General features: G+C 34.9%; 1 protein-coding gene across 12 annotated transcripts in view; it reads right to left on the bottom strand.

Moving 5' to 3' along the window:
* Positions 1–16,886, bottom strand: part of ANKS1B (ankyrin repeat and sterile alpha motif domain containing 1B) — a 286,081-nt gene that overhangs the window by 121,299 nt on the left and 147,896 nt on the right. For all 12 annotated transcript variants that reach the window (XM_087723307.1, XM_087723309.1, XM_087723308.1 and 9 more), the window contains one exon: positions 3,250–3,348. In XM_087723307.1, coding sequence (XP_087579433.1) covers positions 3,250–3,348 — 99 coding nt within the window. The remainder of the gene's footprint in view (positions 1–3,249; positions 3,349–16,886) is intronic.

The following is a 16,886-nucleotide window of genomic DNA, read 5'->3' as shown; positions in this document are numbered from 1 at the left end:
ATATAAAGACAGATACTGGGGCTACATTGTCCCTATTCAGGACATCTACAGATGTGTAAACAAAAGTGGTAAAAGGTAGTTTTTATTACTGCAGCCACTAGTTTTATTTTAAGTTTCTGGACTGCATGTAAAGGCAGGGGGTTGTTAGTTCAATTTTTGAAATGGCTGGTGTAACTACATAGACATCTAATGATAATTAATTAATAATTAATATTCAGATAAATATGATGCCATCAAGAAATGTGTCTTTACCTAGACTATTATATGGAAATTAGTATGTCAGAAGAAATATAACTTGAATTCAATAGAAACCAAGTAATTAAGAAGTGTATGTGGTAAAACAAGAAGAGACATGGTTAGGAATGAATGGGCCCTCTAGGAATGTAGACTGACTACAAAATTACTGTACAAAGGTCTACTAAGATAGTGTGTCATACAGAGAGAAGGAATCAACCAATTATATGAAGGTTTGAGGTTTGAGGTTTATTGGGATTTATATGCCGCCCTTTTCCCTGAGGGGACTCAGGGCGGCTTACAACCACAGGGGAGGGGGGTGCAAGGTCAAAAACAAAACAATATGTGCACAAAGAAAAAAATAGTAAAACACAACTTTCATTCAGCAATCAAACACTCGGGCGGGTAATTGAAAGCCTTCCTATGAAGGAAGAATGTGGGGTCAAGTAAAAGGGAAAGAGCAAGAAACTTCTGATTAATGGGGTTGAAGATAACTTGTGCAAAGCATAGCAGATATGACCATAAATAGGGGGCCTATGAGTAGTTCAGCTCCTACAATCCTCTCTGGACAAAGAGAGGATACAGTATTGCCCAAGTTGTTTCTCCTTACAGTTGCTTCTCCCAAAGAAACAAGAAGAGTGATCTTGGGGAAGGGGGATTGGGAGACAAGGGAATTTGCCAAAATTGCTCCAGCTGCCAATTGAGCCTTTTTCAAAGTTCTCTCACTTCCCTTGCTAGCTACCATTTAACTATAAAAGAGCCGAGGTGGCGCAGTGATTAGGGTGCAGTACTGAAGGCCACTTCAGCTGACTGTTATCTGCAGTTCAGCGGTTCAAATCTCATCGGCTCAAGGTTGACTCATCCTTCCATCCTTCCAAGGTGGATGAAATGAGGACCCAGACTGTGGGGGCAATTTGCTGACTCAATTTGCTAAAAATCTGTAAACCGCTTAGAGAGGGCTGAAAGCTCTATGAAGCGGTATATAAGTCTAATAAATAAATAAATTAAATAAATAAATCTAATAACTGCCTCAAAGAATTTAGATAAAAGTGGATGAGTTGTTTCTATTCTTAATTTAGGAATATGAAGATATATTTGGTAATCCTTAAGAACATAAAATAAACAGCAAAAAGTGAGACAACATTTTTCATACAAAAAGTTTTAAATGAGTTAAGGACTCAGAAAACATCAAAATGTTGGATTTTTACAGAGTTAAAGAGCAATTGCATCTTTGTGGGAAAAAGAAATGTTTTTTGAGATTGGAGAGGCAATACAAAAGTAACTTAAAATGACAATCAAAGATATCATCAAGGACCAACTTCAGGTTTTTGAATTAATTATGTCAGCTATGTTGCCTCTTTTTGGAAACAGTATGTTCCCAGAATAAGATGTTACAGAACAAAATATGAACAAAATTTACCCAAGGAAAACATGATTGAGTGAGTAAGAACTTGTTATCACAAAGAGAAAACTAAAAATAACAATCTAGAGATCAATTTGAATAATTTCTTTCTTTTTTCTTTTTGGATTTGCAAGAGAGATTGTTTAAAGCACTGAAAAAATTTCCAACAAAGATCACACAAGCATCTGACTGGATTAAAGAGGTATTATTGTATCATATGTTAATTAATATTAATATTTTAGAGATTTGTGTTACTTTTCCTGGCAAACAAATCTACCTAAGGAAACTTTTAGCAAGGAACAAAAATAAAAAATCATCAATCTATAGAAATCAAATTGAGAGCAACTGAGTTGAGGTCCCTAAAAGTCACAACATCAGCATATGAAACAAAACCATTGCACATCACAGACCCATTAACTTCCTGGCTTCAATGCCTCAGGTAAAAGCCAGGTATTCCCAAAAGCCAAGAGGTTTGGGGCTAGCCGCATCTTGTGAGGAGGTTGTTTTACAAGATGGATACTATGATAGAGAAGGCACACTTCAAGGGACCTATTGTTTTGCTGATAGGATTCAGAGTGTCTCCAGTCTGACAGAGCAAAGACCATTGGGTACATAGTTAGATTAAAAGCAATACAGTTTTTAAATTATTACTTAAAATATATTAAATATATAGAAAAGCTATTAAAAGCAGAACACATTACCATAAATGGAAAACAGAGGAATCAGGACAGTAGAAAAACAGAAAAAGCTGCATCTAGTTCAGAATGTTAACAACAAATACAAGAGCTGATAATTAGAAACAATGTCAGTCTATTTACAGGATACTCTATTTATAAGGCTGTTTCTGAAAATCTTTTCCAAAATGTTGTGTTTTTTTTAAAAAAAACTTTCCCAAGTATTCTAATCCCCCCCCCCCCATGGTGCTAGATTTGTGCACATAAATAAGGAATAACTTCTCTCCTGCCTTTCTTCATGTGGAAATATGATTTTCATCATGCATCTAGATATTGAGTAGATTAAGATATATTCAGCAATGAATCTGATGAATCATTATTTTGTTTGGATTAAAGAGTCTAAAATTACTGAAATTTGGAGAACATGTCAAATAGGATGAAAAATATTCCTTTGTTTAAGAGTGCACATAGTTTGGTCAATAGAAAAATTAAGATTTTTGGAACAGAGGACTGGACAAGGAATATTTGTACATCAGAAAGCAAGACATGGTGATATTAAATTAGCTATTGCATCTAGATATTGAGTAGATTAAGATATTTTCAGCAATGAATCTGATGAATCATTATTTTGTTTGGATTAAAGAGTCTAAAATTACTGAAATCTGGGGAACATGTCAAATAGGATGAAAAATATTCCTTTGTTTAAGAGTGCACATAGTTTGGTCAATAGAAAAATTAAGATTTTTGGAACAGAGGACTGGACAAGGAATATTTGTACATCAGAAAGCAAGATATGGTGATATTAAATTAGCTATTGGAGGAATTCACTGGACAAATCAATAAATACACAACAATATTATTTGGGGGAAAATGCATCTTCATTGAATCGCAAAAATATTAATATCATAAAACATTTAATTTTAACAACAAGAAGGATACCTTTGGAAGAAGCTGAATTGCCTGTAGAATCCTTTGCCTGTGTCCAGAATTAAGTATTCCAATTTCCAAGAGATCCTGATCCTCCATAACATTGCTTCCCTAAAGTGAACAACAAATAATATTGATAGATATTTTAATACTTTTTAAAAAGTAATAATATTACATTTCAAATTACATAGTCCCTAACTATGTAATTGATATTTAACATCAAGCTAAATAATTATAGATTAAATCCTGATTAATTATCTCAAGATAGATTGAAATGAAAAGAAGTTTGCAAGTTATTTTCAGAAGCAAAAAATAGGAAACATTACATTCACAATAACAGTAATTACTTGAAAGTTATTCACGTTGTCAATAATTCTCTTGAAATAAAAACAATTCTTTCAGGGCCAAAAATAATTTGAAGGCTGCTTGTACGACATTCTTTCGAACAAAAAAAAATGATTGCAGTTATATTCTTCTGAGCATTTTGAGCAATAAAGGAATGGTCTCCCCAACATCATATATATGGGAAAACCCTCATAAGTGTTTGAAATCTGTAAACCACTTGATTATCTATTTCCATGTCAGCAGTTCATCTCTGATACAACTCAAAATTTTATTTTTTTATAACTGATTTCCAAGCCAATCTCCCTGCATTATTGTATAAAACACATTAACAGTCAATTATTATGAATAAAGCAATTTGGAAGATCAAAGTGTCATTTATAAAAGTAACACATCATGTTGTTTTTGTTAATCTGAAACAAAAGCAGAGATGGAATGCAATCTTGTTTTCTCCCTTCCTAGTTAATATAGCATTTGAGAGACAACCTTGGGTGCAACATCTGACTTTCAAAAGATGACTTTATCATTCTAAAGGTTTCAAGTAAGATGTACTGATCAATTGACAATGCTCCCAATTCCCCCCTTATGTGTGAGGTGCAATCAAATTAAAATGTATAAAAGTTATATATTACAACCTTTAAGCATTGGTCAGTGATAGTTCAGACTCATTTAAATTATGTTTATTCTACTAGAGTCTTTAGAAAACTTGGTTACTTCACTGAGTTTGCAATTTATACAACATACAGAAACCTTTATCATAAGATGGTGACTGTCTAATCAAGGCTGTAAAACTGGGAATAAATGTATGATAACTTTACAGGCAAATACGAACATGCTTTTTGTTTCTTAGGTTCCCATATCTGTTATGCAGGAAAGTAGGTACTTGGCATTAAATAGCTGCCAATGACTATATTATGAATTTTAAACATAGTAATCCTGTAAATCCAAACTACATTTATCTCTGGCCAATATTACAATATACAGTATGTACTGCATTTTTGAAAAGGGGATAAGATTCAAGAATGAAGAAAGGTCCAAAAATAGAAAAAATGTATTACTTTGCAGAGCATTTTGCTTGCTTATAGCTGCTGTACTGTCCAGCTCTGCATCTTGCCATCCCTCCAACAATGGAGAATCACATGTTAGTTCAATGTTTCTACTGGTAGAGAGCAGCAAAACCTGATTCTGCATGCATAACTTAAATTACAGTATCTAGAGCCATTCAAGTAGGTTTCAGGATTCAACTTTGGTTATACTTGCTGATGAACCTGAGGCATAGATTAGATGGGCACATCCCTCCTTCTACTGCTTGAACTCTCAGTGGCTTCAATACAATTGCCACAGTATCCTTCTGGACCCCCTGTGGGGGTCAGGAACCACCATTTTACAATGGTTCTCTCCCTCTTCCTCCATGGCTAGTTCCTGTCAAAGTTGGTGGGGTCCTTTAAGCTTCCCGTCGTTCGTGGGTTACACCAGGGTTCAATATTCTTTCTATTCCTGCTTAACATCATATGAAGCTGGGGCTCTTCTTGGATACAGAGATCTTTCTTGAAGAAGAGGTGGCATATATGACTAGGCAACCTTTGCACAAGTCCATCCAATGTGCCAGTTCCCTGCATCACCTTTCCCTACATCAGGAGGCCCTTCCAACAGTCACCCATGCTCTAGTCACCTCACAGCTTCATTAGTGTAACACACTCTGTGTGATAATGCCCTTAAAAACCACTCAAAAGCTCCAACCAATTCAGAATGCAGTGTACAGGTAGTAATGAGCATTCCTTGGTATGAATACAAGGCACCTTTGGGAGGCACCTCTGAGCAGTCCATCTTTGGGAGCTGCACTGGCTGCCAACATACTAAGGTACAATTCCAGGTGCTGGTCACCATTTATAAAGCCCAACAAAGCATAGGGCCATGTTTGAAAGACCATATATTCCAAAATTTCTGCTAGGCTAATACATCCCAGCAGTTAGCATGGTTTCTTTAATTAAACAATGCCAACTATCAAAACCCAGGAAATGGCACCTGTCCTCTGAATGAAATCTTCCCTGAAATGTCTCTGACTTACAACTGGCACTGTGAGATCTAATTCTCCCATGCCTTAGGTTAGGGTGGATGGAATGCCTTATTAGATGTGTTTTTATCTAAATTTTTCTACCAAGTCACTGGATCTCATCATGTTTTGAGTTTTGTTGTATATTTATTCTTTATTATATTGCAAACTGTCCAGATGATTTGGAGTCAGAGTATCTTAATTTGATTAAATAAAAATTAAATATACATAAGATACAACTTTGACAAGTTTCCTCTAATTCTAGGAGTGTTAGGGGAAAGTCAGGAACTGGTATATAGTTTTCTCTATAAGTGTCTAGAAAAAGTATGAAAAGAGAAAAAACATGAAAAATATTAGTTTATAATGTTCAACTATCTGATATAATATAGTACTTGCAGTTGTATTATCAGTGATTGATTTAATAGGTTTGTGAAATTTGAGAAATATATGGTTTGGCTATGTTTTATACTTAAAGGTCATAGGGCTCAAATAGATGTAGAGATAGGTGAAATATTAATTGAATTAACACATTTTTGTACATATTTACCTCAATTACTTCTGAGAGACATGAACAGTTCAACAATATGAAAAAATATAATTTTACAATTCCTAAATTGGTATTAATATAATTAGAGTTATATATCAACGTATAGATCACCTTCATTATTCATGATCTTGTTAACTGTTGTTTTATATGTCTATGATTAATAATGATCAGACTGCAATATACACATAAAGGTTTACACGTAGTTATCAATAGTTTTTGCCTTGTTTACTTCACAGATACTCAAAGTGGTAGGTAGACTTTTGTGCGTGGGTAAAGTATAAAGGCTAGGGCTAGGATTAGGTTAAAGGCTAGGATTAGGTTGTCTGCACAAATCTGATTGTGATGCATCCTTCTGAGTTAGCCTGATTACCCTAGTGGCTTTTTGGGAGTGACTCATTTGACTGGTGATGAGAATACCCTATTTGCACCATGTGACTCATAGTGGCTTTTGTACATCTTTTATTATCTCAGTAAAGGAACCTTTTAACTTCATCCTAAAATATTGTGTAGCTTGTAAAATGTCCCTGTAGATCTCTCAATTACACTGTTGGAAGCTAGTGTTGCTTGCAACCCACAAGCACTCTGTGGGTAGCACTGCTGCCCAGCAGCATGATTGACAGAGTCCTCCATTACAGGTATGAATTAAAGAGAAGTGATGCCACTGTGAGCAAAGATGAAAATGAAAAACAGCTTCCATGAGAAGCCTTGTGATTGGGCTGACCCAGTAAGATCTGCCAGGAGCAAGTCAGAAGAAGCAAATAAAAATATATTTCATAGACAACCAGGGATGAAATGCTACCGGTTCGGATTGGTTTGCACAAACCAGTAGTAAAAAAACATTACCACTTTGCCTGAATTGGTAATTAAAAAATGCTACTGGTTCGAGTGAACCTGTATTTTCAACGATCAGCTGTGATGCATGATTTATATTAGCTAGAAAGCAGGATTTCCTGTTTTCTAGCTAATCTAAATCGCATGGAATAGCAGATTCCCACCCCTCGCTGTTCTACTTTCATTTGCAGGTGTACTTGGTAGCAGTCTCCGCCCGCCCGCCCACCCGCCTGGACGTTATCACATCCGTTTTTGATGCTCTGCGCATGCGCGGAAGGTCCTGCGCATTCACGGAGGTTATGCGTGTGAGTGGAGCAAGCATGCTCACATTGGCAAATTGGTAGTGAAAATAAGTAAATTTCACCCTTGCAGAGAACTGCTGTGAAAAATTGGAGAAGAAAAGAGATGACCACGGGTATTGGCACCTAACTTCCTTGGCATTGAATGAAGGTTTCTTTATTTGGAGTTTTGTTATCCATAGTTTTTGTTGAAATTCAACTCTCATAAACAATAAATACTTAAAATCATTTTTTGAGTTAATTGAACAAATAAAAAAGCTGTAGAACCATTTTTGAACTTAGGGAAAACATAAGGTGATCAGACGTCCCAATTTTGGCGGGATAGTCATGGTTTATAACAATTTGTCCCGTGTCCCAGGGCGTTTTAAAAAAGTCCCGATTTTCTGGCTTCATGTTGAAAGCCCAGTGGATTTGCTTAAGAAATCCTAACCGGGGCAAGACAAAAGACACTCTGTCTAACCCCTCTCTCTGTCTCAGTACTTTCATTGAAGATATTAAAACTTTATAGCAAGAAAATGGAATCCCCCCGGCCCATTTTACTCACTTTTATAAGAAAAGATGACCCAGTACCATAGAGCTCCAGGAAATACTTGGCTAGAGAAGTAGCGAGTATTCCTTCCTGATTTCCCGGAGGGGAGGGGCACGGAGGTTGGCGGTCAGCTCGTTTGGAAAAATGGTGAAATGGGAGACTAATTTCAACATTTTAATTTGCTCAGTTCTTTGTATTAACATCTACATCATTCTAGATTGACTTGGAGTGCCTGCCTGCTGGTAAGTGAGCCGGGTCTTTTTCTTTTATTTTTTAATGTATTTTAAAATAATATTTTATTTATTGTGCATAGGATTTTTTAAAATAGTTTTATTCTGTGTGGATTCTTTTTTTAAATTGTCTTAGACTATTTAAAAAAAGATTCTATCCAAAATAAATTGAAGTGAAACCATTTTTTAAAATCCTATGCACAATACTTTGAAATATATTGTGCATAGAATTTTTAAAAATAGTTTTACTTCAATTTATTCTCTGTGGAATAGTTTGAAATGTTTTACTTCAATTTATTCTGTGTGGATTCTTTTTTTAAATTGTCTTAGACTATTTAAAAAAAGATTCTATCCAAAATATAAAATACCACCTGCAGTTATTCACTTAAGAACTGTGGCAAGAAAGGTGGTATAGTGACCAAAGTTACAATGGCATTGAAAAAAGTGACTGATGACCATTTTTTACACTTAGCGACCATTTTCACACTTAGTGAACGTTGCAGCATCCTCATAGTCACGCGATCAAAATTTTGATGTTTGGCAACAGATTCGTATTTATGATGGTTTCAGTGTCCTGGGGTCTTACAATTGCCTTTTGTGACTTTTTGACAAAGTCAAATGGGGAAACCAGATTCACTTATGTTACTAACTTCTCAGCTGCAGTTATTCACTTAAGAACTGTGGCAAGAAAGGTGGTATAGTGACCAAAGTTACAATGGCATTGAAAAAAGTGACTGATGACCATTTTTTACACTTAGCGACCATTTTCACACTTAGCGAACGTTGCAGCATCCTCATAGTCACGCGATCAAAATTTTGATGTTTGGCAACAATTACAATTTATATTTGTAAATTGTAGTTATGTTGAAATAAAAAAATATTACAATACTATTTTTGCGTTGTATGAAAATTTTTGTTGCTCCATATAAAATTTTTAATCAAGCCCCCCCTCCCCCAGTCAAAGGTGTCCCTTTTTACCAATCTGAAAATCTTGTCACGTTAGGAAAACAGCCATAAAATAATTTCCAAAATGGGTAAATATGAAAACAGACTACAAGCATTTGCATATTAAAAATGTGCATGGACCTGCATGTGGGTTTTTATGCAGACTGGGGAAAATATAAACAGATATGAAAGTGGACAGAAATGAAGAATATTAGAAAAATGAAAAACTGCGCAAAATAAAATATTTATTTATATTTATTAGCAGACTTAGAGTGCTAATGGAAAATGGTTGCTGATAGGGAGTTATTATTTGAATGCAGTACTTTAGATTTTTCCTTTTTTCCTACTTATATAATTTGGCACAACTGGTACAAAATGAATCACTATAAAAATAGTGTAGTTACTACTAAAATGTGACATAAAATACTTTATAGCTTTTTCAATAATGTTCTTTGGTGTACTAATTAAACAATGCCAGAGAGCCATATTTTAAATCGAACAAGTATACTAGCAAATACTGCCTGATCACTCTGACTCGATTCTTCATGCAAGAAAGAATGGTTAAATTAATTAATTAATTGAATAGTTAGTAATTAATTAGGCAGTATTTCATTTTTTTTTCTTTAAAAACTAAAGATAGCATGCAACAACAACCCTAAGAGGTAGGTAGGGCTCAATGAATTTTTTGATCGGTTGGGTGGAAACTGAATTTAGATTTTCTCAGGTCAGCTTCATCCCTTTAAACCAGCTGAAATAAACTCTTCACCCGCATTGTTATATATCAATTTTTTATCCCTTTAGTAATATGATTCTCTTGTACAAAGTGATATCCTATTTTTTAAAGTAATGGACAAAATATCTCTTTTGGGAAGCATTTGCTCTATTTATATTACACATTAGATATTTATAATCCTTAAATGTACAATCTCTTCTGAAACCTCTATTTATACCTCGTTCAAATTTTCCTCAGAATTTTTAGGTTTTTTTTATAGAATTCAGTCAAAATCTCTTCTATTTAAAAATAAATGTGTTGTCTTCTCATTTGTCCCAATGAAATGGAACCTTTTTCTGCTTTAATCTTTCAATCCAGAAAGATTCTTTTCTTTTCTCTTATGTATAGCAATTATAGCAGTGGTGGGATTCAAATTTGTTTACTACCAGTTCTGTGGGCATGGCTTGGTGGGTGTGGCAGGTGAAGGATACTGTAAAATCTCCATTCCCACCCCACTTCAGAGGAAGAGTACTGTAAAATCCCCATTTCTTCCTGATCAGCTGGGACTCGGGAGGCAGAAAATAGATGGAGGCGGGGCCAGTCACAGGTGGTATTTACTGGTTCTCTGAACTACTCAAAATTTCTGCTACCAGTTCTTCAGAACTGGTCAGAACCTGCTGAATACCACCTCTGAATTATAGCAGTTGCTATATTAGAGTTTAGAAAGACAAATAGCATTGTTTCAATGTTACTTTTTACGATTTAAACATGTTCAAGGATGGAGATTAAAGCTTTGATTGATAAGATCTTTAAATTTAAAAATGGAGGACTTACAAAAAGCTAAGTTATAAGAACCAAGAGTTATTCAATTTAAAATCTGTAGTTAAAAATCTCTTCAGATGTAGTTAATATTTTAAAAGCTTTTTTAAAAAAATCCCACTTTAATTGACTACCGATAATTTGCAGGATTTTATTTGTAGAAATAATTTACATTGTAGAAATAATCTAATCATTCCATATCAGCCAGTAACAACATTTTCATGGAAGAAGCCGTCCAAAGATCAGAAGTTCAGTTTCATTTAAAATAGCATTTCAAACATGTTTGCTTCCCTTTGGCTCAGAAGCCTAGCACCACTGCTGTGAGGCTTTTTAGTTTTTCAAATAGAATCAGGTTTTAATTTATCACAATGAGTGGGAAGCCTTGAATGGGAAATATAAGAAGAGAAATGACAACTAAAAGCTATCTATTAAGGCCTGTCAGATAACAAACAGGGACAACTAAAACATCCCCCACGCCCGGTAATTTTCTTCTTGTCCAGGCAAGAAATAAAGTGTGAAATTTTATGATCCATCTACAGCTGAGGAATTTATTTCTGAGGAAATTCTTTTATTTTATTTGTGTTAGTTTGGGATAGGAGAGTTTGTTCTCATATGCTCAAAATAAACAAGTCATTACTAAAATATATTACAGGTGGAAATTTTCCATCCTTTGGAAAAGAAAGTCATTTTGAGATTGTTACAGCATATTGGAACATCAACATACTCTTTGGACGTCCAAATGATTTTTTTTCTTTGATTTTTATTTTTCTTTGATTTTCTACATTATAGTTTTTTGCCTTGCAAATTTCTTTGGATTTAATTTTTTTTAGTGTTTTGTGTGTATGTATTGAGAGGTCTATTTTCCTTTTATCTTTCCTTATGATTCTTTTCTGTTATATTTTTAACAATACCACAACAAGCATTTTTTACTCTGTTCGTGAGAAAAATATAGATTTGTATATGTACTACACAGGTGTGACTGGTTGGCCGGCCGAGTATACATGCATATATATGTTAGCACACACTACTAATTCTTATTCATTTATCATCTTTGGAGTTTTAGTTTAATATAGAATTTTTATTAATTTCACATAATATAAATGGATTGAAATTCTCTCTTAAGAGAAAGCAATATTATTATACTAGTAAAGTTAAAACTGCTGTTTTATTTTTTATAAGAAATTTGTATACTTTTATGTAGGAGACGAGTGGATCAACAAATAGGTCAGAGGCGTACCCAGATTAAAAACTATAGGCCCATTTCACTTTTGAATGTGGATTATAAAATCTTTGCAGCTATACTGGCAGATAGACTTAAATTCTTCCTTAATAAATTTATACACCCTGATCAGAACGGCTTCCTGCCGTCAAGACATTTGAAAGATAATGTTAGAATTATTTTGGATGCCTTAGAATATTATGAAGCTCGGTCGGATAAACAAGTGGCCTTTATGTTTCTTGACGCACAAAAGGCTTTTGATCAGGTAAATTGGAAGTTTATGTTGTCACAATTAGAAAATATGAAGTTTGGAGAAAACTTCTTAAATGCAATTCGGGCAATTTATGTACGACAAACCGCGACATTATTGGTAAATGGAGAAGAGGCGGATGATATTGAGATTGGTAAAGGCACAAGACAAGGATGCCCGTTATCCCCCCTACTGTTTATCCTCACATTAGAACCCCTTCTTAGAATAGTGAGGAGTGACACACAAATTAAAGGGTTACGAGCTAAAGCTCAGGAATTTAAGATCCAGGCTTTCGCCAATGACCTTGTTTTTATCCTGGAGGATCCTATGGCTTCTGGGATACAACTTTTACGTAAAATAGAGGAGTACGGTAGGATAGCAGGGCTACGTATAAACAAAGAGAAGACAAAACTGTTAATTAAGAATATGACTCTGAACCAGAAAAGGGAAGTACAAAGCCTGTTAGGGATTAACATGGCCCATAAAATACAATACTTGGGAATTTGGCTCACGGAGAGATGTTCCTCTATCAAGGTAGATAACTATATGAAATTGCTACAGCAGGTATCTAAAGATATGACTAATTGGAGTGGTAAACAACTGTCTTTGATGGGCAGGATTGCGACAGTTAAGAGATATGTATTACCAAAATTTTTGTTTCTGTTTCAAACGGCACCAACTAAACTGGAGAATTTTTTAAAAAAATCTTTGGAGACAATAGTGGCTCGATTTATATGGCAAGGCAAGAAAGCATGAATTAAAGCCCAAATATTGCAAAAACGTAGAGAACTGGGAGGCTTCGGAGTACCCAACTGGGAAGCATATTATAATGCAGCAATTATGACATGGGTGAAGGATTGATGTTGAGTAGAAGGCGCCTATTGGCTATAGAGGGACATGACCTCCCTCAGGGATAGCATGCCTCCCTCTGGCAAAAAAGAGACACCCCCCATAGGTACTTCATGAGACATTATATTTGGAAGATTTTGATGGGGGTCTGGGAAAAGATGAGGAAAAAATACTATCTTAGGGTTCCGTGCTGGTTGGCACCGTTAGAGGCTTTAATGCATCCCAGTGTATTTAATTGGACAAGAAACATAACATATAAAGACATCATGACAGAAGATGGCAACATGAAAACAAAGATGGAATTAGAGCAGCAGGGCAGGAATCTGGAATGGTGGGAATATTTACAGGTTAGAAACAGGTTTAAAAGCTATAAGGTACGGTTTGGGATCTACCCAAACCCTCAGGGGCTAGATAAGATTTTGTTTGGCGGAGACAAGAAAATGTTATCGAAGATTTATCAATTTTTGACCTGCCAAGATGCTAATGAAGAGATGGATAAAAGCCTTCTAATAGCATGGGAGAGAAACTTTGGCTATGAGATTGAAATGGGCAAATGGTGGGATCTATGGAGTAAGACCATTAAACTTACAATATCTACAGCATTCAAAGAAAACATATACAAGATGGTTTATAGGTGGCACTTCCCCCCAACGAGGTTAGCCAAAATGTTTCCTGGGTTATCTCCACTGTGTTGGAAATGTGGAAGAAAGGATGGCACATTCTACCATATTTGGTGGTCCTGTACTGAGGCCACGAAATACTGGAAAAGGATTAAAAAATGGCTAAAAGAGGTTACCGGGGCAAGCATAGAATGGAAACCCGAGAACCTTCTACTAAGCATTAAACCAGAAAACATGAGCAATTCAATATGGCATTTGAGCCTACATATAATTGTGGCCGCAAGAATAACATGCACAATTTTGGAAATCCACTACCATACCGTCAGAAGATGCTATAATTAAAAAGATCTATGAATGTGCAGAAATGGACAGAATGATGGGTTGGCTGAGGGACAAAGGAGAAACGGAACATTACCTTAGCTGGAACTTATGGTATATGTGGGCGACAAGGAGAACAGCAGGGACTTAAAACGGGGAAAGTTAAAAGTGAACATGGGTATTGTAATAGATCCCTGAATTTTGTAATGAGAAGATGTGGCTTAGAGACCTAACAATGAGGAAGGAAAAAAAAGTTGGGCTGTGAATGACTGTCACCGCGGGGGGGAGGGGAGGGGGGGTTGTATGTTTAAAATTGTATTTCTATTTGTATGTTTTACTCTTTAAAAAATGTATAACTAATAAAGATTATTTAAAAAAAAAACAAGTAGGTCAGAGGCCAAAATCTATCAGAGAAACAAGAAATAGTTGATCCCTAGCAGGGATGTCAAACATGCGTAATCGCAGCATCACATGACATATGGTGCCTTTTTTCCTCTTCACTAAACCGGGCGTGGGCATGGCCAGTGCATGACGCATCCAGCCTGCTGACCATGTGAGTTTGACAGTCCTGAGCCATAGGGATATTTTAAAATATTAATTATTGCCCCAGTCAATGCATTGTTTTATTAATTATCATGATTTCATGATGAAGTCTCCAGAAATATTATGCAACTATTCCTTTACATTGCTTTCAGATCATATAAATATAAACAGATTTCAGATCCTGCATCAAATCATACTAGTATACCGCCCAAGTTAAATGTCACATATAGAAAGAAGTACTGGTACATGGTACATGTTAGATTTTAACTTAGTAGATATTTGATTATTTTTAAATTAAAAATATTAATATTTAATATTAGTAAGAATATATTTTTAAAAATCATGAGTTATTCTCTATAAATTACTTAGATATTTTGCTGTTTAGTACTATTAGTTAATAAATGTAATATTCCCATTATTGCTACAGAAGATCATGTTCTAGCTGCTACATCAGTTTTGTATTAAAAGGCAATTGTCCTACTTTTTCTAAATGATATGTAACTGCACTTTGTAAAATGGCCCATTTTTGACACCAGATGCAGCAGGAATTTCAGTAATATTTTCTTCTGAGCATTCTTCAAATGTAAGGGCTTTCTTTGATTCCTGGTGATCTTGTGGCCATTTCTATGCAGTTTTCTTGGCTTAATTTGCTATAGCCATCTTCCTCATTTTCTCCACCCCACCTGGTCATCCCTAAAAATATGAAAATATTTTTTCATACTTGGTAAATTCTTCGTTTGTTTTTTATTGAATGTTCCAGCAATTTATTTCACACAGGAAGAAGCTGGGTTTTCCTTTTTCTTTCTAATTTAGGGTGGTGGTGCTGGTGGTGGTGGCTTACTTGGCCAGCTCAGACTTGTTACTGTGGTAACAAGATTACTGCTGTGATCACACACACACACACACACACACATACATACATACATACATACATACAACCTTTGCTATGGCACACTTTCTTGAATTAATAATGTTTTAAAATTATATATTTTATAATACTAACAGAAATATACATTAATTAGTAGTGAAAAATGTTTTTCACATATGTCTCAGTATTGTTTAAAGCAAAGAATTGCCTACATTTAAATATAATTTGTGATTTAGACTTAAGAGTCATTCTTATGAATTGTTTTCTTTAGTAATGCTTCCTTACTAATAGCTTTGCTGGAAAAACATGATTACATTTTCCACTTCTCCTCTGTTACTTAAATATAGCCAGGGAATGGCGTTAATGGCATTAATTTAATTGAGAAAATTGGGGATGTGGAGACTGTAATCTTTATTCCCTTCCCTACATTATTTTGACAATTTAAATCACACGTATCACACTGATGTACATGCACACACATTATAAAGCCACTGCAACAAGTGTCTGAATAAGAAGATAAAGTGGCATTTCCAAGAGGTACCAGCTATGACCAGTGGTGCCATATTTTGAGATTGCTAAAATCACTGGACTATTTTCAAAGGGCTAAATCACAAACAATCCATTGTATAATCCAATTTTGGATTTACCATCAATCCAAAGTCTTTATCTTCCAGTATCAGTGCAATCAGTTTATTGATTGCAATTCTATTCACTGTAATTACAAGACTATATCTTGGTAAATGGTCAATAGTATCAAAACTGATTAAAAGTATCACCAAGTTTGCACTTCTCACCTCATGGTATGCTTCCACAAGGCATTGTTCCAGGCCCCAGAAGATGTTAGTTAAAAAAAAATCTTGAGCCCTTGATCAAGAGGAAAAGCTCTACTGATAGAAAACTATTTTTGCTCTTAGTCTCTCATAAGCCCACTTAAGGTTCTCGGTTCCAGAAACCCTGCATTATGATAACCAAAGCCATTTTTGTGCCAGATGCAAACTTACTTCTGGATAGAAACCCTTTACATAATTATTTTCTTCTTCAACACTACTTTCATCTTTACCAGTGTATTAGACTGAATAGGAATTGGGCTCAGTGGTGGCCTTTTTAGTCTTACTATGTCTCTCACTGTCACTTGGGACAGTGAGATATGCAACATATGTATTTAATAAATAATAATGTATAAATAAATGAATAAATATACAAATAAATAAATAAAAAATAAATAAAGCAAGCAAGCAAGCAACTAGGAATTCTATCTGCTGCAAAAAGAAATCTCAAAAATCACTGTTGGGATGGAGTCCTTCAAGAGAATTTAATTGATAAACTGGAGAACAATCTAAAAATAAATACACAAACTGATCCATCAATCTTATCTATTTTCTTAAGAGTTAAGAAGAAAACTGCTTGTCAGATAAATGTTGTTAGATGGTATAATAGATATTCTAGGTATGATGCAAATATAGTTCAGCAGGAACTATTTCATTTATTCATTAAAATTTTATGCCACCTATCTGCCCTTCAGAGCGACTCTTTTATCCATTAAAGAACACACAAATTGTACAGCTCAAATGGTACCAAACTGCAAATTAGGCTAACCCATCTCTGAAAATACCAGAAAATTTTGCTTCCTTTATTCAAAATCATATTTAGTAATGGTGCATGTAATTGTGCAGCA

Source organism: Thamnophis sirtalis, unplaced genomic scaffold, assembly GCF_051295495.1.
Source record: "Thamnophis sirtalis isolate CommonGarterSnake01/CBP01778 unplaced genomic scaffold, rThaSir2_p1.2 scaffold_9, whole genome shotgun sequence".
Lineage (NCBI taxonomy): Eukaryota > Metazoa > Chordata > Lepidosauria > Squamata > Natricidae > Thamnophis > Thamnophis sirtalis.
The sequence above is the reverse complement of the archived record's forward strand: the minus strand, read 5'-3'. Positions and strand labels throughout refer to the sequence as shown.